Source organism: Equus przewalskii, chromosome 23, assembly GCF_037783145.1.
Source record: "Equus przewalskii isolate Varuska chromosome 23, EquPr2, whole genome shotgun sequence".
Classification (NCBI taxonomy): domain Eukaryota; kingdom Metazoa; phylum Chordata; class Mammalia; order Perissodactyla; family Equidae; genus Equus; species Equus przewalskii.
The window spans coordinates 10,960,978-10,987,267 of NC_091853.1; the positions used below are offsets into that span (position 1 = coordinate 10,960,978).

General features: G+C 41.8%; 1 protein-coding gene across 1 annotated transcript in view; it reads left to right on the forward strand.

Annotated features, from left to right (window-relative positions):
* The window catches only part of PAPPA2 (pappalysin 2), a 255,583-nt gene that overhangs the window by 209,242 nt on the left and 20,051 nt on the right, over positions 1–26,290 (forward strand). The window contains exons 19-20 of the mRNA XM_008522125.2: positions 1,291–1,400; positions 9,653–9,724. Coding sequence (XP_008520347.2) covers positions 1,291–1,400; positions 9,653–9,724 — 182 coding nt within the window. The remainder of the gene's footprint in view (positions 1–1,290; positions 1,401–9,652; positions 9,725–26,290) is intronic.

The following is a 26,290-nucleotide window of genomic DNA, read 5'->3' on the forward strand; positions in this document are numbered from 1 at the left end:
CTTGCTTGCATTGCTCTTCAGTCACTCTTTCTCCAGGGGCCCAGGCTCCCAACCCTGTGGGCAAGTTCTTATTCAAGTAATTGCAATTAAAGGTCTCTGTGGCCAGAGCTGATTTATGGTGATGTTGACTCAACTTTGCCGTGGTGGGACCTAAGCATCATACAAAAGAGATGCTGTTTGTGGAAATCCTTGTGAGATTACTCCTAAATTTTAGACTGCACAAGCAAGGAGTAACTTTGTAAGTCATTCTAACTTGTGTAATGTCAATGGGTATAATCAAGTTAATTGGAAAGCTTCCTAGTTTCTGAATTGATTCTTTACCATCTTCAGTTGCCCTTTGCGTCATGATATGCATGGTCAGGCATGCAGTATCAGGGTGTTAGGCTATGCCTCTTGAGTGGTGTTTCATGAGCAAATTCTCATCTCCTAGGCATCTAATTTCTACATTAAAGTATCATGCACTCACGTGTATAGAGTCGTGTAGCTCCTTGAGTTGTTATAAAATAGTGAAAAACATAGAAATAGAGATAGTGAGTGCTGAAAAGAAACTTGGAGAGCATCAAATCTCTAGGTGAGGAAGCAGAGAACCCTGAGAGGGTGCCTTTTTTGAATAGAATTTTAGGAGACACTTGGACCCCGCATACAAGGGATGCAGCAAGATTTTCCTTCAAGAGGCCAACGCATGACAAAAATCTCTGCTTTTGATTTCCTGCTGCTTCCTCTTTTAATCACATAGGTTTCTTGGCTGCCAGTGTAATTATCTTCAGTGTAGCAACAGACATTACAAATCTGCCTTCGTAATTTCTGGGCCATTTTTTCCCCAGCTAGTAAAGTTCTTAGTAGATGCTGCAATTATAAGCTTTCAGGAAATTATATAAGGAGGAATGATAGTAAGTGTACTTAAAAGGTATCAACCAATCAGGATAGACTTGCTGGCCAGAGTCCTGGCCTGGTTCTTAGAGGTCTGCCAGACCAGGAGTTAATCTTTTAATTGCTGGCTCATGCAGAGATTCAGGGATTCCAGAGGAGAGGCTCTGCTGGCCAGGAAAAGGAGGGGGACCTAGAGGCAAGGGGTGTTAACTTGGGGCAGTGGCTCTTTACCAATTAGTGTAGAAGTACCCCTCTAGCTATATGGTAGATGAATATCAGCCCTGCCTGTAACCTTAATAATGTGGTGACCCAGAAGGTAGGAAGAAATTGCTCTAGAAAAATCAGAGCTATTGATTGTAGGATGCAAAAGACTGAGATGTGGGAAGTTCAAATCTCTGCTGTAAATCTCTGTTCCTTCAGGTGCAGTGTGTTCCCCATTGTGTGTAATCCCCCCCAGTGATCCCGTAATTCTGCCTGAGAACATCACTGCTGACACACTGGAGCACTGGATGGAACCTGTCAAAGTCCAGGTGAGGAAAGGGGCATGTCTGTGTGCCAAGGATGTAAGACTGCTGAGCGGTTCTCAACGGGCAGCATATTCCCTGGAGTAATGTCAGAGGCTTTGAGGCATCCTTAAAGCAAACACCCACATGGATCATTCTTAGAGAGCAGGGCTGAGAATCAAGAAGAAAAAAGAGGAAAGCTGGAGACAAAAGGTGACTCACATCCAAAGGAAAGTTTAAAAGATAAGATGGAAGAAAGACTCAGAGACACAAAGAACGATAATATGGGAAGGAAATTGAGAGAGAAAATTACTGCTAATGAAAAATAGGACAGGAAAACATGATAAGCCGAAGAAATGCATAGAGATGAAAGAAGGATGAAAAGGGATGGATGAATTAGAAAAGTTGAAAATAAAACTGAAAACAGGGAGAGAATGACTAAGGAAACTGAGTAAGGAAAGAATTGCCTTTCCTCTCTTTATCTCCCACCCCTTCGAAACTCTGAAATCCTTCCTCTGGGCTCTGGTGTTCAAAGTCAGTCATGAGCAAGATCCAGTCATCTACAACCTCTTCCCTGGGCTGTCTGTTTGTTTTATGATCTGAGGGTACAGCTAAGCTATGTGGTGCTGGTCACAGTTTTCAATATTGTTATGGGTACTGTTGCTTTAGGGCCCTCCTGAGACTTGTGCCGTGTTTCTATGTGAAAACAAAATTAAGTAATTAAATTAGCTGCTTCCAACAATGTAGGGGAAGAATTGAGGTAACTCACAAAATGAGTCTCATCCTTACCTTTTAAGAATAATTTGTTCCTGAAAAAAAACCCTGAAGGTCAGAATTTCAAAAGTTGAAAAACATAATTAACAACATTTTTATTTGTTCCTGAACCCCTGAATCAATATTCTTTATGCCAAGGAAAACCAAGGAGTAATATAATAGTTAACATTAATTATCATAGAGTGGCAAAACAAGCAGTTTCCTGTGCTCTGTCAGCTCTTTCATAGATATTATGAAATTAAGGAGTATTGCTTACAAATAAAGCTTACATGGAATGCTTCATTTTTAGGAAATTGAAACTTAATTGTAACAGAAAAACAAGAAAAAGAAGTCAATGGAAGCAATGGAAATGATGATGAGGTTATTGCTCTTGTGTTCTCGGCCATCAGAAATGAGTTTAGGCACCAACAGTAGATGCTTTCATGATGTCCACCATTTTGTGGTGCGCAGCATCTCGTGAGGGGTGCAAAATCTAATCTTGTCCTGGAATAAGAAAAAATGCCTTATAAACCAAAGCGGCTATATTAAATGAAACTCCCCATTGAGTAAAATTCTTAGAACTCACATTGATTTATCTTGAAGGTTGTTCCATATCTTCCTCGATCTTAATTTTATCGTCCTTAAGAATCACTTGGGCAGTTTGTAAAACAACCAGACTAGGTTCCATCCTTCAAAGAGGTTGGCGATGCCTTGGAATATGCATCTCCAACAAGCATCGCAGGTAATCCCATTGTATGTAATGCTTTGAGAAACGCTGCTATTACAAAAATAAAATACTGGCACCATAAATATTTTAAATACAAGCACACTTATTTGGAGTCTGGCTCATTTGTTTAGTAAATGGCGATTGCCTATTTCCTGCAAATCTCTGCTATCTACCATACTTCACAATACCTGTGTAGCTGGAAAGACTGCAGAGCAAATGAGTTAAATTGCATCATTTTCTCTAGTTTGCTTCCAATGACTTCATTCTTTGTAATAAAAATGATATCTTATACTTGGATAACACTTTATTGTCTTCAAAGTTATATGTATCTTATATAAATATATATATTTAAAATTTCATTTGAATCTTATCAAAACCTGGAAAACTAGGAAAGGAAGATTTTATTATCCTTGTTTTGCACATGAATTAGATATCATTGGGTGCTCTGCCCAAGGTTGCACAGCTAATGGGAAATGGAGAAAAATGTGCAACCAACTTTTCTGATTCCACTTTCAGTGTGATTCACCCTGAATCACCCTGTTTGCTGTAGTTTTCTTTTTTTTTTCTTTCCTGGTGTATGTTTGGGTTAGTTTGCCTATCAAATAGAAAAGAAGTCACTCGTCTCAACCACAAGAACCCCTCATTCCCGCCCTCTCCTTCCCTCCCCTTGAAGTCTAGCAAAAATAATCTGGAGAAATATTTCCTTATAATACTGCTTTTCCTTATTGTGAAAGAGTTTGTTTTTAAAGAACCATCGAGTATACTTTTTAGATGCCTACAGTGTATTTGCCTTTCTCTGGGGGTTCTACTGGCTTTTATTCCTGCAAATGATACCTGACTCCTGGAAGAATAGACTTTCCATTAAAGGAAGAATTTCAGAGCACTTAGGTAGCTTGGGGTTTTGACAAAAAAACTGCTCAAAGTAGCAACTGGCATAAAAGGAAAAGGGAGGTCCTCCTGGGTTCAAATACTGTGTGACCTCCCGCTTGGAGCCTCTCTACTCATCAGCAAAGGTGAAGGCAATGTTATCTGTCTTGCAGGCTTCTTATAAAAATTCAAAATAACACTTGTAAAATGTTTTGCACAGTTTCTAGCACATAGGTCTGAATTAAATAAAAATGAAATTTCAATTCACTTAGTACGAATCTTACCTTCAGAAATTCCCTTCATCTCTGAAAAGACATCATCCACTATTTCTAGGCCAAAGAAAATACTGTTCTGCACTTTGCTTGTTTGTATATGTGTGTAGACACAAATGTGTAGATCGTTTGTTTGTCTTTTTTCTACCACTTTTACAAACTGGGCTGGAAAGAGAATTAATGGCCATTCAGTATTTCCCATTGGAACACCTCTGACTAAAGAAACAATTTCTAACAGCTTTTGTTGTGAGAATGAGAAGAGAGTAAGGATGGAAATATACTGTTCTTTTTAAGTGTTTTAAGGGCAAGCTGGCTGTGGGAGACAATAGGAAGGGGTTTGAAATACCCAGCTGGACCCTCTGAGCCTCTGTTGTTGTAATGCTGCCTTCCTCCTTCACCTGTTACACACAGGGATCTAGAGCTTTCTATGGTGATGGCATCAGCAGAGAAATATCCCAATGGAAAGGAAGGACGCAGACACAAGTGCTTCTTGGCAGTTAAATAAATGCATGTCAGTCAAGGTGACTGAGCAGTGGGATCTGGCAACTGAGGCAGGCAGGAGATAGCAAACGCCAACTCAGTGCCGTTGCTCATGTGCCTTGGAGACCCAGAAACAAGGGCCTTCAGCCTGACCGCCCTCCTGCATCCCTGGGGCGGTACCTGGACACCTGAGAGTCTAGGGGGCCTGAGCTGAGGGTCTGGGAGGAGTTCCCCTCAGACTTTTGCTGGGAGTGCTTTGTGCTTTCCTCATCCTTGTTTTTCCTCTTCATTTTTCCTCCCTTTTTCTTCTTTTCTGTCATTCTAATGTCAATTCCCCACTAAACTGTAAGATTCTGGAGGATGGAAATGTCTTACCTTTCACTCTCAGTATCTCCTCAATGCATGACTCATTTCACCCATTGCTCAGCACATGGTTGCTGCGTGAAACCCAAGAGCCCCAAGAAGAGAATGGCTCCCACGTCCACAGAGCCATTTCTTAGGGCAAGCCTTTTGGTTTTTCCAGAAAGCCTACGTAAGGTTGAACTTTTATGATTGTCCTTAACCACTGTGCTGAAAGAGTATTTATTATATCTCGTGACTTTTCTATTTAAAATAGGAAAATTAATGTTTTGACCTACTTGTAAAGCAGTGGTCCCTCAGGAACCTGATTTCATGGAGAGAGGATTTTTTACACACAATGTGGCGATTGTTTGCATGTAAATGAGTTTTGTCTAAATTTTATTTGAATGTGTTTCCTTCTGAAGTACGAAAGCATTCATCATAACATCTCATTTCCTCCATTAGTCTGCTTCATAAATTCGTTTTTCGCAGACTGAACAATGCTTTTTCTCTCTTTTTTAAGTCTATCATAATTATGATTTAGTGAGGTCCAAATCAATGAGGTTTTTCTGTGGCTGTGCACGTTATGTTTGCAAAGATTCTCAGCGCTGTGTGGAATCCCTCTCTCAGCTCCCTAGTTCTTCCACAGAATTGCTCAGTCAAAACGAATCGTATAATTTCTGACTTTGTTTTCCCAGATTGGTCCCCAAGGGATTAATAATTTCTTAAATAAAAACAAAATGTCTTAAGAGAAAGAGAGAAGCGAGAAGGAAAAGAGAAGACAGCGCCCTGGAGGAGCCATAATTTCCCACTCTCACCCTCCCGGCTGTCTCCCCATCTCCTAATCCCTGCCCTTGCCCCCCAAATTGTCCTCTTGATGGGCACACTGTGGGTAACAGCTCCAGTGACACTTGTCACACATCAGTGGGAGAACAAATCCCTCAGACATGAGTCATGAAAAGGTCTTCTTTTTCATCAGTTTTAAGCCTGGACTTGTTCTCTCTCAGTTTGAATATGTCTCATGGCGTCAGGTCCCTCATCACTAGAGAAGAGAAGACAAGAGGGTCATGGAGGGCAGGGAAGAGGAACGGGAAAGCAAAGTGCAGGGTGACGGGCTGTAGTACAAATAAGTATGTAAACAATGCTGTATTTTATTTAGGGTTGCGTACATATATAGCAATAAGAAAATTATTGCAAACCTGGGCAGAAGCAGAACTTTGTGGTCTGATGTGATTAGCAGACCGTTCTGTCAAGTAACTATTCCTGATAAAAAACAATTGAGCAATTTTGCATTAGAGCTTAATGTTGGCTAACTATCAGCCTTGTGACCTTTAACCAGATGTTTAACTAGCAACAGATACATCCTAATAACCCTTCACTGGTCTTTCTTCCTCCCTCCCTCCCTTCTCTCTCTCTCTTTCTTTTTTTTCCTCCCTTTGACCCTCCCTCTGTTCTTTCTTCTTTTCTTCCTTTTTTTTTTTTTTGCTAGCTTTTCAAAAATATTTAAATGGCGCAACCAAGAGGAAATCTTTAAATTGGTTTTGTCATGAACATTTTCCTTTTGGAAAGTTTAAAATGAATCCTTGGCACTTAGTTGTTCACAATCAATTCATCTGAGAAGTTGCTTGCTAATAGAATAATAGCAGTAGTTGTAATCATATACAAATGTCTAGAAATAGTAATTTAAAAATTCAGAATAGTTATTACCAATATATATAGGCACCACAACTATAGGCACCACAAATTTGCCTGTAAAAGTTAGGACCTGGGGGCTGGCCCGGTGGCATAGTGGTTAAGTTTGGCATGGTCTGCTTCGGTGGCCAGGGTTCAGAGGTTTGGATCCTGGGCACAGTCTTACACCACTCATCAAGCCATGCTGTGGTGGCGACCCACACACCAAACAGAGGAAGACTGGCATGGATGTTAGCTCAGGGCATATCTTCCTCAGGAAAAAAAAATAAAAATAAGTAAAGTCAGGGCCTGGAAAACATTAGAAATTTTTCTCCAATTTTGATCAATAAGCAGTTCTTCAATTAATGGCATATGTGTATCTTTTCTTATGAGATGAATGACTTTCACAGGCCAGAAGATAAAGGAGAATCCTAGAGATTCAAAATCATATTTAGTGGTTGACAAATACTTATAAAACATCATCATCTCTCTCTCTCTCTCTAAGTCACTGAGATGAGATATATGAGTGGGAGACAGTTCCTATTCTCAAGGATTTTGCAATCTAGGAAAACATATAACACAGGTACCAGAAACTTTTGCAATTTTTATAGAGATTAAGGAGAGTTTCCAGTCTGAGTCAGTTTTAAGACTGAATTATAGAACATTAAAAAAATCCTTGAGGTATATCCATGCAATGAAATACTATGCAATCAAGAGAATGCAGCACCCCAGATACCATAAAATGAACAGAACCCCAACAAACATTGTGAACTGAAATAAAGTAAGACAATCAAACAAACACAACAGCAAACCAAAGTGCAAAATAAAATGATGGTATTCTATATTTATGTGATGAAATAGATGATTTTATACATCTATGTATGTATGTGCATAGAATATCTGTAATGATCCAAAAATAAATAAAAATAGGATGGAGAAAATTGGGTAGTTGGGGAACAAGAGTAGGAGTGAGATTGTGTATCGTTTTATGGCTTTCATATTTTATACTGTAAACATATCATCACAATAAAATAAAATTATATAAAAATACAAAGATGTAAAGAATAAGTTAGAAATATAGGAGAAAAGAGCATTGGAGGAAAAGAATTGAAAGTAAAGACAGGCTCTTTTCCTTTGTTTGTTTTTTTTTTTTTTTTGCTTTGCAGTATATTTTAAGAATTTCTAAAGTATTAGAAGACCAACACTCTTCCATTTATAAAAACGGTGGGTGGGGTTGAAGGTTTGGGGGTCATGAAAGAAGCAGATACATTCAGTTCAGAGTATTCTGGTGAGTTCCGGCTGAGGTCATCACGTGAGGGTGTCAAGGCCAAGTATCCCTTTATGTGGAGGAATTGACCTTTTCGAGACTACCTCCGCCAACAGACTTTGAGCTCTTTGAGGGCAGTGACTAGATTTGTGGATCTTCAAATCCCTCTTGCTCACTGGGGAATCTGGCTCATAGTGGGTGAGATAGGGATATGTTTGGTTTTAACTGAATGACTGATCAGAGTGGGTGGGGACGGGGATGGATATAGTGCCATAAGGAGTTAAGTTGCCACATATTTGCATTTCACCGGGGACAAGTTATTACATTTTGTCATTACTATTATCTGGTGACAGCAACAAAGTGTAAAACATTGATATTTAAATAATAAAAGTCGTGACCATTGCTAAGTAGAGTTCTGGGGGAACTTGCTTTAAAACAGAAGCAAGAATCATTTCTAGGTAGCAGAGCCATTGTTTATATGCAAATGGTTCTGCTTACGTGGCTTTAAGCAGGAAAACAGCTCATTTTTTCAGTAGGCTGAACAGGCCAATTATACTTACCTTATATATTTGTATAATCTTCGATATTTTTGATAATCCTTTTTTCTTAGTGCAGTGATAACTTAAGCCAAGTCACCTTCTACATTATTACAGTATAGAGTTTTGAATATCAAAATTTGCTAGGATTTATAGTATTTATTTCCCCTTAAGGGAAGCTGTGAAGGAGGAGTTTTGGTTCATAGGAGCATAACTCCAGAAAAATATTGCAGATTCCTATTTTCATAAGAGACTATGAGGCATATATTCATATATCTGTATATTAATATATGCAAATGTCTCCCATATGATTATTGCATAGTGTTAGCATTCTAGAATGTATAATTTTCAATTACTGGAGGTGCTTTCTTGTGTAAAGCTCATATCTCACCATGTATTATTTTTCTTCCAATTGCACTAGATTCCTATCGTACTGAATTAAAATATGAGCATGAAAGCCTGCATATAGGTGGGTTGGTTGCAGGCCATGGAGAAAATCTCCTTTTCTCTTTGAACCTCCTATGGGACCTTCTCTTCCTGAAGTGGATCTTTTTTAAATTTTAAAATACTAAAATTAAAAGGAGAAAGCTCAGTGAAATTGAATTATTAATATTTAACAAAGAGTGGATGATTATTTGTTTAAATGTGCGTCTGGAAATGGCCATTGGGAATGAGACAGTCAGCAGTGTTTTAACATGAACGTGTTTTCACTCTCGCCAGCTTAATGTTGGTGCCATTTTGAGTCCCGCTGGTTTCATATTGACCCTGTTTGTCCAGGGCGTAAAGACCCTCTTCTGTTTCCCACAAGGAGGGGGCAAATGTGCTAACAAGAGTTGCAGAGGGTGCAGTCAGGCCTCCAATCCTTGCTTGGGCGCTCACGTTTTGTGAACTAGGATTCCTGAGATCCGTTTTTAGTTCAAGATTCTTCTTATGAACTTATATTTCTCAGCCTTTAAAGATCCATGGTTCTTCCTGATCAACACAGCCATCTCACAATTTCTCATATTGTTATTTAATATTTCAAAACAAATGGAACCAGTATTATTCCTAGACCCAAATTAAACTCATTATAATATTGAGGATGCTGTTTTTAATCATACCTACTCCACTCTGGAAATTTTGATACCTTGGGGTGGATGAAGGAGGATGAAGAAGATGAAAAATTCCCTCCACTGAGAGTCTACCTTGGCGCCATTAGCAGGTCCACAGGAAAGGCCAGACAGCAGCCTTAGCCCTCTTTACGGGGCACAGTCGGGGTCTCACTACTCAGGGAATGGGGTTGGGCTGATGGGGTAAGCTCAAGATTTGCCCCTTCTCTCATTGACCAGGTGTCTTTTGTTTTCTGTTCTTTCCATCTTCCCCTTCAGAGCATCATGTGCACTGGGCGGCGACAATGGCACCCAGACCCCTTCCTGGTCCACTGCATCCAGGCGTGTGAGGTAAGCTGCTGCTCCTTCCCCAAACCCAGACCAGAGTTCTCTTAACTCATGGGGACTTGAGTCCTTCTGGTTCACGATCTCACCCCTTCCTCACTCCTACACCCTTTGTTTAATCTCTTAAATTTAGCTCCAGAATCTCAAAATCACAAACATTAGACTTTCTGATTTTGGCTTTTTTTTTTAGCAAAATCTCCAGGGCTCCATTTTAAATGACTTAATAAAAAATAAGTTAAAAGCAAGTCAGAATTATTTATGGTTTTGGGATTCTCTAACTGGGCCTCACTTGTGCTTAGTTAAATCAGGGTTTTGCAGATCGATGGCCCACAGACAGGTTTGTTTGGCCAGCAATGTCTAAAAACAATTTTGTTTTGGTTACCAATGTTTGAAAATTGGGATTTTCACATAAAATTCATACGTCTCTGTGTAACATTACACACACACGTATTCCAAAGAAAAATAAATATAAAAACTCTTTGTGCAAAGATTTTTTCTCTCGAAAAACAAGAATATCTGGCAACCATGACAACAACTAGCAGGATCTGAGTGGCAGCCATGGCCTCAGAAGGGCCGCTTCTCTCGAGTTCAGTGTGGTCCTCACCTCTCCCTTTGGCTTCCTACCCAGTGGGCTTCCCTTGTTTATGCCAACTGCCTTTTCAACCTCTGAGGTAGACCTGTAGTTCACTGTTGATGAACCCAAACTAGAGCGTTACCACCTCAAGGAATCCTGTTCACTTCTTCACACCAGAGGTTCCCCCAGCAGTAGAGGACTTAGGGTGCTGTGAATTCCTGAGCTAGGTTGACAAGAGCTATTGCAAGGAATAGTCAACCATGAAGCCGAGCCTTGGTAATGGAAGATGACCCAGGAATTCTGACACGGGGAGGGGGCTACACACACACACACACACACACACACACTCTCTCTATTTAAGCCCTCTCACCCTAGAAATAGCCAGTGACAAATACAAATTTTTCAGTCTCAGTCACAACAGGTTTTGTCATGCAAATCTCTCACTGGAAGTAATTAAGCCACTTAGCAGCAATCCTTGGGTCATTCTGGCTGCTCCTTGTGTGCTAGAGAGAGCTAACAGCCTGGACTTCCAACACCCTCCCCCCTCAACACACCCAACCCACATGCATGTGAGTCCCTCCGTTCTTCTGTATCTCTGTTTCTCTTGATCTAATTCTGGGAAACTGGGATCTACACGAGGCCCACGAGGGGGAAAGGGTGGGGTTTGAGACAAAAGGGAAAACTGGGTGGGGAAATGATACCAATAAAATAGCATTGGGAGAGTGCGTCAGGAAAAATGCTAGCATGGAATGTGCTTTGTTACATGTGGGCCAACAAAACAGCTCATCTTCTACCATCATTAGAAAAACAGATGGCAGTGAGGTGGGGAGGAGGGGAGTGACTCATCCACTGGGCAGAAGGTAAAAAGAGGGAAGAGGAGGCCAGGGAAGGAGGGAGATAAACAGACAGAAGACTGGGGAGCTGGGAAGAGATCAAAGGGATCCTGAGAATTCCCTTCTGCTGCCTCTATGCAAGATCACAAGAGGGAGGGTGGATGACAGGGCTTGGAGCTGGCTTCGGTGTTTCCCGGAAGGTTACAACACAGAGCTTTCCCCGTTTGTCCTCCCCTCCTCACTGCCCCCCAGCACATCCCCTGGATGCCTTATCCAGAGCCTCCTAGGCTTCTCTCTGTCCCTTTATTGATTCCACAAGAAACAAAACTCCATTCCTTCTTCTGAGTCCCCTGCCCGACTGCCACCACGCACAGCTATGCCTTAATCACCTGACGGCTGTTGATACCCCAGCTCCAGTGGTTCTCAAAGTGTGGCCCCTGGACCAGCAAACCGCATCTCCTGGGAACCTGTTGGAAAGGCACATCCTCAGGCCCCATCCCAGATGTACTGAATCAGAGACTCTGGGTGTGGGGCCCAGCAATCTGTGCTTTAACAAGGCCTCCAGGGGATTCTGAAGACTGCTAAAGTTTGAGAACCAGTGCTGGCCACTCTGGGAGCAGGCAAGAAAGCTCCCAGCCTGTGGATCCCTAATGTGAAGCTACCTTTGTCCAGGACTAATTCTAACTAACATTATTGACATTCTGTTTATTTCTGCAATGTTTCCTGATACTCTCTGGGTAGGACAAGGTTTCAAAGGACAAGATTTTGCTCCAGCAGAGGCTAGAAAAGAAAAAACCACTTAGAGGAGTGGAAGGAAGAAGCAAAGAAAAATGAGAATCAATATTCATAGGAAAGGAAAGGGAATTGCACAGGGAGGGAGACAGATCAACAGCTCTGAAGAAACAAGTAACAAGAAAGGCCGAGAGGGAGAGGGAGAATGAGAAAGAAAAGACAAGAGAAGCTGGGACTGGCATGTTCAAGGGGCATTGGCAGACACGTAGTTCTTTACTGGAAAAAGTCAGCTAAATATCTCAGGGAGAACTGAACAGAGTCAAAGACAGACGGAGGGAAAACAGACCCAGAGGCAAGATAAATCAAAGAGGGCTAGGTGGGTGAGAGGAAGTTTTCAAAACTCTAGCACAGAAATCTGAGCTCAAATTAGACACTTCGCTTCCCCAGTATCTAAAAAGGGCTTTCTTTTTTTGCGTTCCAATACTGAATGTTATTGTAAGATGTTCCTTTTAGACATTCAGCCTTATAAAAGTGGAACACTTCATTCTTTATATCTCTCAGGCAGCCCAAGGCCATGCATTCGTCCCCTCACTGGTGAGCCCTGGTCTCGCTTCATGTCACTTCTGCGCCTTTGATTGTGTCATATCCCCTTTGCCACAGATGTCAAGCTTTCACTCCTCCACTCTTCTATGCCTCTCACATTCTTTAAGACACAGCTCTAAGATTTTGTCTAAAAAATTTTGTGTAAATAATACCATCTTCTCCTTGTCACTTATGTTCCCATTGTCTCAGCAAGGACATGTGTGTACCGCGTATCTACAGTTCAAACTTGTTCATACATTAAATTCTGTTTTTCTAGTTATTTCTCAGGTTTGGCCTTCTTGACCTGAACACTTGTATTTTCTATTTCTTTTGTAAGTTGCAGATGGGAAAGGAATGGCAGCTTGGTTGGTGCAAAGGTTTTGGGGTCAAACAAATGTAGATTCAAATCCTGAGTGAGCTGAGTGGTGTGACCCCTAGTGTCTTAATCTGTGTTGGGAAGTGGGGGCAACAAAGTACTTTTTGGAGGACTTGTGATGAGGGATTAACGTGATAATGTACATTAAGCATTTAAGTGTCGTGCCATGCCTGGTCCCTCATAGTTGCTTATAGAGTGGTGGCATTTGTTGTGAACTGTTAGCCACTTTGTGAATGCTTACTGAATGAGTAAAGCAGAAAGCAGGAGGCAAAGCTGCTGGTGTGGCCTCAGCATGATTAGGTACAAACTCTGAGCAGGGGAAAAGGGAAAGAACAAGAGAAGAAAGGGGCAACAGGCCGTTCCCGTGGATACCCACTGAGAGCCGTAATTCACAAATCACTTGGAGACAACTACTGTGTCCAGTCAGTCACCAGGTCAGTCAGTCACCAGATCATTGTATGAGTAGCTCTATTCATTCCTACTGTTGCACCCCTAGTTGGAGCCTCAGCATTTCTCACCTGGGCTGTTGCGTTGGTCTCCTAATTGTTGTCCCTACTCCCAGACCTGTGCCCATTAAAATTACAGACAAGCATACAAATAGTCTATGAAAACTGTGTAGAAAACAAATATTTACTCTGCCAAATGCTTGTCCAATAAAGTATATTTTTTTTCCCCAACACAGAGAGAGAAAGAGAGAGGGAAGAAGAGAGAGGAGGTTTTCCTCATTTAGGGGTAATAATTGAAGTGAGTGTTGACTGCCTCTATGAACACTATGATACAGTCAGATCATGTAAGTGTTATCTTCTTTGTCTTTTTTTCCTTCTTTCTTTCCTTCCTTTCTCTTTCATAAAGTCTTATTTATTAATTCTGCCAAAGTCCACAGTCCTAGGTTCCACTTAAATTAAGAACATCTTGTTGTCTAGGGAATGCAACTGGGAATAAAGACCACACTTACAGCCTCCTTTTGAATAGAAATGATTAATTTCCTCCCTGCAAGATGATTAAAATTGAGTGCCATTGATCTCCGTTGTGGCTCTGCTTTTCTATGAGCATGTATTTCTTGAAAGTTCATCCTCTTCTTCCCAGCAGCCTCCATTGTGGATTACAGCGTCTGAGATTCTCTCTTCAACCCCTTGCTTGTTCTTGTAGTTGTACACTTTCTTTTTTGAAAGGGGAGCTTCCGAGAGGGACAGAGGCAGGCTGATATGAGAAGAATTAGGTCTAAATTCTGCCTCTACACTTGTTAGCTATGTGTAGTATCTATCTGGCTTTCTCTCTGAACTCCTGTGAGAATCGAGTGAAATAACTGATGTTAGGTGTTATATAAATTGCCAAATAACATAACATGTTAGTAGTGATACTCCCTAAGGAACAATATACATGACTGTGTGGGGACAGGGTCCTATTGAAACAATATATATGTATGTTAAGAATTGGGGCCAGCCCAGTGGCATAGTGGTTAAGTTCACACGTTCCGCTTTGCTGGCCAGGGGTTCTCCAGTTCAGATCCCGGGTGTGGACCTACACACTGCTTGTCAAGCCGTGCTGTGGCAGGCGTCCCACATATAAAGTAGAGAAAGATTTTTGCAGATGTTAGCTCAGGTCCAGTCTTCCTCAGCAAAAAGAGGAGGATTGGCAGCAGATGTTAGTTCAGGGATAATCTTCCTCAAAAAAAAAGAATCAAGATACAATTCCCCTATACCCAGTTTACATCTTTATGAGTATTATATACTGCAAGTAGCCATGGCTAATTGATGTTCTTGAGGCTTCCAATAAAAGTGAGAAAGCCTTTCAAGATTTGGGGAAAATTTCAAGTAAGTCTCTCTGGGCATTAGCTGCCATTTCTCCTGTAAATTCTTATACATACCCTTGTAAATGCCTATCATCTCACCTATCACATTTTTTTCTGATAAGATTATCTGAAGGGTCCATCCTTCCAACAGTCTGGAAGCTCTCACATGGTAGAATGTGTGTTTTGTTCACTTTTGTGTCTCTTTGAAAAACACAGGCCTCATTCTTCAGTGATGTCTACTTCTACTCCCCTAGAGACAGGGACAGAGAATTCAAGGGAGCACTTTTACTTTGAGAGTCTTACACTGGAAAAGGTTGGATCAGTCTTCTGAGAAGTAGCACTGTGGAAGTAAAGGTAGAGAAGGAATAGAAGGAGAAGCAGATAATAAAAACCCTGGCATGCCTGGAATGGGAAGGCCAAGCAGCAGACCCAGTGAGGGCGGCATGGAGGAGCGAAGGAGAGCTGTCTGCTGTCTGGGGTTGGGAGGCGGGCTTGAACCTCAGTTCCATCCTTATTAATGTTTCCTTGGGCAAGTCAGCTAACTTCTCTGAATTTAAGTTTCCTGAGCTTTAAAATTAGATGGATAAAATTTATCATTTAAACTTGTTGTCAGATACCAGGTTCAGAAAGCTGTGGAGATCCACCCATGGGGTTGTGGTCTGGGGCCTTCAGAGAGGCCACACTTTGGTAGAGTGCAGGTCATGCTAATTTTTTAGGAATAACAGCCAACCTTCTCGTGTTTCTGGGAGTTTTTGCCTTTTACATAGATTTCGATCCTGGTATAACCATGGGTCCTTCTCTTCAAGGGCCCCTGGTCAGATTTGTGCCTTGGTTAAACTTGACTTCTTAATCCCTGGCTGGGTTGCATTTTGGAAATCTGTTGGCACTATCCTGCTTTTGATATCAGTCCAAGATCAGTCCTGCTTTTGGTTTTACTACTTCCATCCTGGCACTAGCTGGCAAGAGAAAAATCAGACTAAGATAGGATAGATATGAGAGTCAGAATGTGATAAAGGATGTGCAAGTAGCTGTTGTAGGAATATTCGATAAACATTAATTGAGCATATGATAAACAATTGAATTTTATTTATCAGTAAAACTCAGTGACTTCTGTTGCTTAAAGCAAAAGTCAGGCTTTTTCTTACTATGTATCTTCATAAGACAGTGACAAGCAATGCATATATATGTACATATACATTGAGAGGGTGAGAGACCAAGCTGATCTGAAGGAAGATTTGGTAAAGGATTGCTTGATAAGACTTTTTGAGCCTCTATATAATCATTTTGATGTTCTCGAAGGAATGAGACGCCTCTAGCAGACTGAAGGAAAAGCCATGTAGTATATACCATTTTAAAAGAAAAAGAAATTGCATAATAAAGGCTACATGCCTGTAAGTTTGGTTTTTCTTCTAGAAAGAGTTCTAGGACAAATTTCTCTAAGTCCTGTAATTTATAAGGAACATGCTCTTCTTTATGGATTTCATGTTCTGTGACAGGATGATTAGTCAAAGAGATAAAGGAGAAATCGCTTCTTAAGTTTAGGAGATGTGTCATTCTAGTTCAAATGATATACTGCTAATTCAAGAAGGCAGCTGAGGAGTTGACCTCATGATGGATGATTACTGCAGATTGTGCTGGACTGGAGTGACCCATCCAGTGGAATGCTCATGACTTGTTCTGGCTATACTTTGTCTTGACTCATTTCACACCAGCAATGAGCAATGAACTTGGCTGGTAGTTCTTTTATGAATGTACTTAAGAATTACCTGAGGTGCTTATTTAAAAATGCAGATTCAGGGCTGGCCCAGTGCTGTAGTGTTGCGTTTGTGCACCCTGCTCCAGAGGCCCAGCGTTCACAGATTTGGATCCCGGGCGTGGACTTGCACACCGCTCATCAAGCCATGCAGTGGTGGCGTCCCACGTAGAAAAAATAGAGGAAGATTAGCAACAGATGTTAGCTCAGGGCAAATCTTCCTCACACACACACACAAAATTTGCAGATTCTTAGGTTCTGCCTCTCCCTCCCAATTTTGACACATCAAGTCTGGTGTGAAGTCTGAGAATTTGCTTTTTTAACACATTTGCCAGGTGCTTCTAGTGCAGGTGGTCCACAACTGCACTTTGACAGACACTGGGCAGGGATGAGTTAATAAACTCACAGATAATTGTATAAGCAGCACCCAGCTTGCATCGTGGGAGAAAAGGGTCCATCTTCCACTAGTTCTTGAGTAAATGAAGAAATCACCTGAAATAGAATAAAGTTGAGAAAGGTCAAAGATAGAGGTAAAAATATCTGGCAGGCTGAAAACATCAATAAAACTGAAATCCTTATAAGCCAGAGAAGACTGGATTGTTTTAAACTTATAGTTAATTTTTTAAAAAAAATTAGAGCTCATCATGGGCAAACAGCAGCATGCCTTTGTTCTTAAAACAAGCCACATGCAAATAAGAGTAAGTGCAACCAACAGAAAACCCGAGTGTTTCACTGTCTTGTCATTATTCTCCCCGTTGATCTGATCCTATGTTCTCGTTAGGTCCAGCTTCCATAGCTGTTAGAAAATACAGAACATGTTGAAGGTAACAAAAATAATGTCAAAGGCTTGATAGTAATACTTTTGGGGAAAAATCAAAAGAACTGGAATTTTTAAGCCTAAGAAGAAAAGGATAAAGATTGATGTGGGAAATATTTTCACGTAGCAAATGTTGTACGTGGAGAAGAGTTAACAGTCACCATCCCACAATAAGAACAGAACAGAAAATGAGCTTAAAAAACTGAATGAACTATTGAAAGTAAATCTGTGTCAGAGTAACTTGAAAGTGTGAGGCTTGATACAAGTCTATGCAGGGAAGCGTTTAAAAGGCATATTAGTCTTTGGAGCATTTTAAAGGATTGTATATTGTCCTCCGTGTGACGCAGTTAAATATTTTGCTGTCTCCAACACAGAAGATGGTTTGGTCATCTCCTTCCCTGTAAACCTAGCACACCATGGATTTAAATGTAAATATATTTGTGTTTTCTTAAAACAGCCGTAGAGATATTTTTATGTATCATTACCATAGAGTACTACCTTGATAGGAATTTGTACAGGAGGGAATTGGAAGTGGGAAGACCATGTGAGGAGGCCTTGGGGACACACGTGGCTTCAGCAGAGTGGCTGCATTTACTTAAATGTAGGTGGGCAGTATACTGATTTTACACATTTAGTAGTTGATACCAACAGCACTTCCATCACTAATTCATTCCATCTGGCACGCCATTCTTTGGATTCTTTCTTCTATGATATCTTGGACTTCTGTCTGCCTCCTTTTTATTATTTATATTCCAGATGGTAGCCCTGTTAGCTGTGTCTGGGACATGGGCTTCTCAGTCGCTCATGGGCACTGCCTGGGTTTACTGCTGTAAAGCTACGTGATGCAGGGACCAATATATAATTCAGGAGGTGGAAATTCAGGAGGCATGAAATTCAAGTTTTTCTGGTACTTTTTTTCTTGCTCGGAGTTGGAGCCAAGAAGGGGTAAAGAGAAGCTGAAGTCAGACTAAAAGGTCCCATTCTAGGGGATGTGCTTTACACTGGGGTGCAGGATGCCTGCACACAGATCTGAATGAGATGATCAGAGGCGAAGGGTGGGAGAAGGTCATGCCAAGGAATAGTGGTAATTTTAGGCCTCAGCATGACGTGGGGCCCTTGTGGAGGAAAGGCTTTGCTGCGTGTTCAGATTTTTTTCCTCTTGTTTTTTAAGACAAGCTGTGTCTCTGTATATATACACACACACCCCTAAATCAGTTTTACAGTTCTTCGTATTTGACCATATGAGGCTCCACTGCAGGGTGGCAAACCTATCAGCACAATCGTGAATTAGATTAGATCTTTAAAATTATATGAAATTAGATTTAGCTCTTTATTCCAAAAGGTGAAATGAAACATGGGCGTGTCTGGGAGACTCCAGTGAAGAAGTCCCACGTTCCCTGTGGCAGTTCCACTGGGCTCAGGCCCTCCTGCAGGAAAGCAGGGGGGAGATTTCAAGACCTAAGTGAGTCAGGCAGTTCTGTATGTCCGCCATCGAGCTCTCTGAGATTCACGGCCCCCAAGCCAGAGCAGTGAGACTTGGTCCTGCAAAGAACCAGAATGGGCGAGGGCGGCTGTGGTCCTGACCAGCGGCACCAGCTGACCTGGAAACTGGTTAGAAATGCAGACTCTCAGGCCCCACGCTGGACTGCTAGGTTAGAAACTCTGGGGCCGGGGCCGGGCAATCAGTTGTACTGAGCCCCTGGATGGTTCTGATGCCCCGTCAGGTTTGAGACCTGCTGGTCCAGAGTTCGAGGAAAATAGTCCAATAGTGACGGTCATGAGGGACCTGAACACACCAATACTCAGATCCCTTACCTGGCTGCACGTCTCCCTCCTTTCTCTTCCCCTCCGCTTCATAGTGAAACCTGGCTAGCCATTCTTTTCTCATTTCTATCTATAAGGTTTTTCTCTATTACTATATCTTAGTAGTGCCTTTTCCCTCACTAGTCACAATTACTTGTAATAAATGCCCAAGACTTGAACTTTGAAGTGTGATCAAATGGAATTGCTACTGATCTTTCAAAAAACACTCACCTGAGTATGTCTTTATACATTCCTTATTAAAAAGGAAAATGAATCTTTTTTATGATATCTGTGTACAGAAAACCAAACGTTCTGTTCCAGCCTGATGATTTGTGTGCTGGGTGATTGTGAAGTCATTTAACTTCTTGCTTGCTTTGTATTTATGTTTTGTCATTTAAATAATAGCCAGCAATCAAACTTCTCTTTGCCTCATTTTAGCTGTTTACAAATCAGCTATGGTGATCATTCCTTCCTTGCTTCTCAGAGGACAGATCACATGGGCTTACTCTTCTTTTACATTCTTGCCAAGTTCTTTAGGATCTATGGGTGAAAAAGGGTTTCAAAAAAGAGGTTAATTATGGTGGGAATAATAATGGCCCAGCAGCCAGTCATGGGGACAGCCCCTCCACTTCTGGCAGGGTTAGTGTAGGTCCTTACGAACCTAAATCTAAATGTGTGTTAGACGTGTTAAAATCCACAGAAAAATTGAAAATTAGCTTAAGTTGGAGCTGTCTTCCAGGCTCACTGGCTGCCAAATTCCAGTCCCCTCGAGATTTGTTTGTGAATTTCGCCACCCGTTTTGTGTGGTCTCTGCACCAGGCTGAAAATCTGGGCGTGTCGTCAGCTTGTCCAGGGCCCCATTCGGTTCAGGGTTCTACTTTCCATCCTCCAGCTGGAATCTCTGGAAATCAGACTCCAAATGTTAATTAGGGCTAGGTTTTCGTTTTGAAAGCTGAAACCATTGTGTTTTCTTTCCCCGCTCTTTAAAAAAGTGAAACATTAAAAGTAAATGCAAATTGTAAAACCTCATGTAGATTAACAACGTTCATGAGAATTTATGCTTGTCTAGAACTCCCATGGAACCACGCCATGGCATTCTGTGGGCTTCCTAGGCTACATTTTGTTTCATTTGTCTTCTCGGCCTCCTGGGTGGCCACTTTCTCACTCTATTAATTCTCTTTATGACATTGGTTGCCCCTTTTTCTCCTCTCACCACACCCTTTTTCTGATTTACTCCTTACTTTTTCTTATTTTTCTATTCTTTTGATTTTTCATTTCTAGTCTGGGCTTGCAGACAATTGAAATATTACTCGCCTGCAAAATTGACATCATGGAAACTCTATACTTTCTTTTCTTCAACCTGCCTCATCTTCCAGATGCTTCCCATTGATTATACTGAGGTTCTAAGGATTAGCAGGGAGCAAACATAATCAGGTTATATCTATAAATAACTCTAACCCTTTCCTCTTTTCACAGGGCTTTGCTTCATTAAGATTCTGTGATTCTAAAATGTGTTTTAAATGTGGTCTAAGTATGAGTCAAATACCTTCACCTGAGACTGTTCTTAAATTCTATAGAGCATTGATTTGTTTACCGTTTACCATCGTGGTCATTTGCATAACACCTTTATTAAATAGTCATAGAGACAAGCTCTTTCAGAAAGCTCATATAATTTGAGTCATTTCTAATTCATCCTACTAAAATAGATGTCCTTTAAGTGAAATTCTTTTATTAAATACTTGTTTATTATGACTGAGCTCTAGCAAGGTATTCTATAGTCTCTTACACCTCATTTTTAAAAGTATGTAAAGTATATATGTATACCTACATACGTGTGTGTGTATGTGGGTGTGTATGTGTATGTGTCTGTTCTTCTGGCTAATGCAACAGTGAAGTGACAACAAAGAAAAGGGTGACAATCCCAATTTGACGACAATTATTTGCAATTTGCAGCAAACAGCATGTGTAGGGGAAAGGAATCGCATTTCAACCCCTGATTAATGGATTTAAATCTCAGCTATATTTTTGGGTAATATTTTTTAAACTTAATATTAATTCTATGAAAATAGCACATGAACCTAGTTTCAAAAGCCAGCCATGCTCCTCAGTTTATCTGGAAACCAGCAGGGCCTGCTCCTCTGTGTCCAGCTGCAGCCTCTCTTGGGAGGCGATTCTTTCGTGTCTTTTTTGCTTCTTCTGTTTCACTTCTTTTATTTCTTCTGGAAATTACATCTATAAATATCTATATCTATGTACACATACGTATATCTATTTGATGTTTAATGCTTCTACTGCTAATCATGATTTTTTCGTTTAGGATATTATTTACTGACTTCCTAATATAGAAGATGGGGTTTAAGTTTAGACACTGTCGCTCTCTCTCTCTCTCTTTCTCTCTCTCTCTCTCTCTCTCACACACACACACACACACACGCACACACCTCTGTCTGCTGCTTTTAGAGGTACCTGACGCTTCTAATTCCTGAGCTCTTCTGGTGTTCTGTGGCATTTCAGGCATTTAGGTTTCTGTTTCCTCAGATCTGCGATGTCAGCTACTACTCATCCATCCATTCCCATTTTCCTAAATGTTGAATTCTCTATTTGCTGTCATCGTCTCTCCTGCTCTCTTTTCTCTTGTGATTTCAGACCTTTTTTTTCCTTTAATATCATTTTAGTGAGGCTTCTAGAGGGAGTGGGTATAAAAACAAATTTGCTTCACATGTTTTCTCAGCACTAAGCCTGGGATGTAGTCAGTGCTCAGTGATCATTCTACTGTTACAATTAACTGCTTCCTTCAGCAGAGTTTATGCCTAGATGGAAGGAAAAAGAGGCACCTGACAGAGACAATTGTCCTCATTTTGGTATTTTTTCCCTCTCTCGTCTCTTCTAACTTCTTATTTCAGCTTAGAGCCAAATCTTTTCGAGGTGGTTAACTCCTGAAAGTGTAAATTTTAGATAAAAAATCATTCATGGAATATACGTCTGTTGTCCATGTACAGTATAAGTCTAGGGATATGAAGCGCAACAAGACAGGGGCCTGTCTCCGGGGCATCCCCACCTGACTTGGGGGAGGAACGTGTTCAGAGTGCTGTGGAAGCAGAGAAAGTGTGTTTGCTTATTGAGCAGGCTGCAGGTGCGTGTGGACATACAATTGGGGGAAGATTTCATAGCAAAGTGGCACTCATGTGGGGCGTGAAGGATATAACAATTCCACTAGTTGGAGGTAAAGTGGAAAGGCCTGTGGACGGAGAGGATGGTATGAGCACAAGGCACAGGAGTTTGAAACACAGGATGTTTGCAGGACTGACAGAGGGTGGGTGTGTGGGGACTAGAGATTAGCTTAGAGAGGCTTGGGCTGGGTTAGGAGGTGGCTCAGTGCTGTCCTGCTGGGGATATAAATTTTGTTCTGGAGGCATTGACATGCCTCACGTGTTTTTTTATCAGGAAGCTCAGATGTGGTACATTGTCGGAGATGAAGCCCACAGAGAAGAGATGGGTGATACCTAGAATGGCTAGGAGACAGTGTCTGTATTTCAAGAGCGAGGTGCTGAGAGCCCAGCCTTGCACTTAGGGATGGAAGGAAGTAATCATTGAGGGCTTTTCTTTTAAGATATAAAATTGAATCTAGAATCCCCTCCAATGGGAGAGACAAAGTTCTGAATCCAACTCGCTGCTGCTTGGGTAGATGGTGAATGCTGTTGACCTCTGTAAAGAGAAAGGAGCAGGCTGGTAGGAGAAGCTCATGGGCTCGGCTTTAGACTGAGTGAGCTCAGCGAAATTGGAGATAAAAGGTCTGGAGTTCGGGAACACAGTCTCACTTGGTGACTTACGTTGAGAAATGGGAAGGTGTGGATGATAATTGAAGCTAGGCTAGTGGAGGAGATCACACAAGGAATGTGAAGGGAGAGAGGAGGGGAGAAAAGACTTGGGAGGAACAGAGGAAGTGAAGCTGGTCAAGGAGACAGAGAGAGAATGATTAGAAGGGTAGAAAGAAATAAAAGAGAAACCTTTAGGTCTTAGGAAAGCCATGAAAGAGGAGAGCCTTAAGGGGAAAGAGTTGGTGAATAGTGTTAAATGCTACAGAGCGGACCAATGAGTATTGACAAGAGACAATTAGGTTTATGATTTAAGCAGTCACTGAAATCCCTGACACAGTGGAACAGTGGAGTGGAGGAGAGAGGGCAATAGGTTGAGAAATAGATAGGAAAGTGGATGGGGCAAATAAATATTGTTTCCAAAAGTTGGCCAGTACAAGGAGTGGGAGGGGCAGTATCTTAAGTGGAAAATGGTGTCCATGGAAAGACTTTTGGTATGGACAAGACTTGAATATAGTTATTGTCTATAGATAATAATCTGGTTGAGAGTCTGGAGACCCAAGGTAAAGAGGGGATGGAAGGGATTACAAATACTGTTGGCTCTGAGTCAGGTGGGAAGGAAGTAATAATCCTAAAGACAAAGTTTGTAGAGTGGTAGATGGAATTCAAGAATTCAAGGGTTTTTTTATGTAACAGTTTCTCATTTCTCTGTGTAGACTTTCCCATCTCTGTTCATGGTAACTTGATCCTTCTCTTGCTGAGGACAAAATCCTTGGTGTCATCTTAATTCATCTCTTTTTCTCATCCTCCACATCCAATTCATCAGGTAATCCTAATAGCTCTACCTTTAAAACATATCCAGAGTCCAGCCACTTTTCACCCTCTCACCTGCTGCCACCCTGGTTTGGGCTGGCATCATGTGCTCCCTGGTTTATTGCAAAGCCTCCTGACTGTTCTCACTCCTTACCGCAGTCCATTCTCAACACAGCCAAAGGGGCCTGGTGAAATGAGAGTTAACACCAAGCTCTGCTCTGCCAAAGCCCTCCAAAGCTTCCTCATTCCACTCTGAGTAAAAGCCAGAGTCCTTGCCATGGCTTACACCAATATCCCCTCTCTGACCATTTCATTGAAAATTACAGCTATCCTTCCTCCCTCATTCTCAGCCCACCCCCCGGCACAGCACCACTGATTCCCTCAGACTGCCCCATTTTTTTATGGGACTATGACTTTCTAATTCACCAAATAATTACCTCTTCGTTATAGTTAATGTCTAGTTTCTCCACTGGGATACCAGCTCCACAGGGCAGGACTTTTATTTATTTTGTTCACTATTTTATCTCAGGTCCTTAGCACCGTGGTGCAGTGACTGGCTCCCGGTAAATGCTCAGTAAACATTTCTGAGTGAGTGGCTGAGGTGGGAAGTTAAGGGCAGCCACAGATTGGGGAGGGGATTGGCAGCACGCTAATGATCTTAAGGAGCAGCTTGATTCCTGTGGGGAAACGGAAAATTTTGCTAACTTGTGAAGAGTAAAAAGATTGCCAAGAGACCCTGCGTTTTATTATTCCTTGGAGAGTCTTTTCTCCTGAATGCTTTTTTTTTGTGGAGTGAAGTTTACAGTTAGCCTGTAACTTGCCCTGTCCTGGGACATTGGGGATGGGTAAAATTTGGATTCCCAGGGTCCCTTCAGCTTTTTGGCGGCTATTTGTGCACCGGGGAGAGGAAGCTTGGTTCCACCTATTGCCTCTCTTCTCTTTGGTTATGTGATCTCAATCAAAGCCAGTTAACTCCCACGGGAAAATATTGTCTCCTTTGGTTGACTTATCATGTTCTTTTGGGTCTCAAATGAGGTAATATTAGTGAGAGCTTTTGTAGACACTGAAATGCTACATACGGGTATGGGATCATCATCATCATCCCTGTGTGGGAAGTCTGAGGCAAGGCCAGACTGAGGCATGGCAACACAGGTGACGCATCCTTCATGTGGCCACCGGAGGTCCCCACCGAGGGAGCCAGATGTCTGCTGGGAGGTGGGCACAGAAAGCTGCAGCAAGAACCCATAAGGAGAAGCAGAGCCTCTGCTTGTCTTCTTCCAACTCAGTCTGATTCCTTTCAAGGCTACAGTTTTGAGCTAGTTTTTGCATCTCTTTGCATCCACCTTTCCAAAGTAGGCATCAGAACCTTGTTTAAGGGGCTGACGGCAGCTCAGATGTGAGGCTTGCTGGCAGTATCCCATCTCCAGCCCGCCAGCATGGGGTGAGCTTCCTTCAGAAGCTCCCCTTAAGAGGATGCACACCGTCCATATAGGGTAAGAACTCTCCACTTTATTCTTCCTCTATTTCATTGACCAGAGTAACAAGAATAAGAGAGAAAAAAAATGAGCCTTTGAATGCTTAACCAAACTAGAAAAAAAAGCAAAATCAAGAAAACCCTCAAAACCATGCACCTATTTTGAAAACATACTCACTGCCTCTTCCTCGTCTCAGTAGCCTGAGCCCAGAGCTCCTAAGTAAGCCCTTTTTTCCCCCAGTAGATTCTCCATAGCCTCTTCAGCCTTATGCATTGTTTTCCTTCCTATTTAAGATCAGTAATGAGAACTTGGCAGGAGAAAGATTCAAATGGGTCAGGAGGCCCTTGTGGCTTTTCTCGGGCTTGTTTTCCACAGCCCATTCTAGCCTGCAACATACTTCACAAGAATAAGTTGGCTGCAGATCTAACCCACGGTGAGAGGCCGCCACTGAGGGCAGCATTTCAGACCAGGGGGACTGGAGCCACGAGCAGGCTTCCTGAAGCACAGAGCCGGGGTGTTTCCTTACACATGCACATGCACACACACGTGCACACACAGCAGCGCACACCGGGATCCTCATCGAGAACAGATGCTGCTGCCTGCCGTGCCAGCCACGTGTCATGCATGGCATTTTCTTCTGTTAAGCTGTTGGCAACTGTTTTTCCTTTCTTCTCCCCTACCTCTGCCTCCCACCCCCTCGTCTCACCCCCTACACCCACTGCCTTAAAAATTCTCTCCTGATTCATACTGGGTCAGCCTCATATTTTTGTTGTTGTTATTATTATTGCAAACATTAGATGCTTCCAAAGCTGGAAAAAAATAAAAAGAAAGGGAAAGAAACCACAACAACCCCCAAAGAAAACATGTTCTAACCCAGGAATGTACAATACTTCATGCATGGGAAGCATCTTCCCACCTCTCCAGCTTAGCTACAGAATCTAGGGCTCCAAATTCCAACACATGAAAAAATAAACTCATCCAGCTTTTTTTGTGTGAGCTTCATACCATTTCCTAATCTGAAAGCTTGCTGCTCCCCCCAATGGCCAGGATTTGCAGAAGGGTCATAGTCTCCTTTCCCAACTTACACCATGGTTACCAAACTATGGTCACTCCTTCAGGTCCATTTATTCGTTTCTGCACTTAAAATAATATTTTCTGAATGCCTACTCTGTGTCAAGATTACAAAAATGAAAAAGGAGTTCCCAAC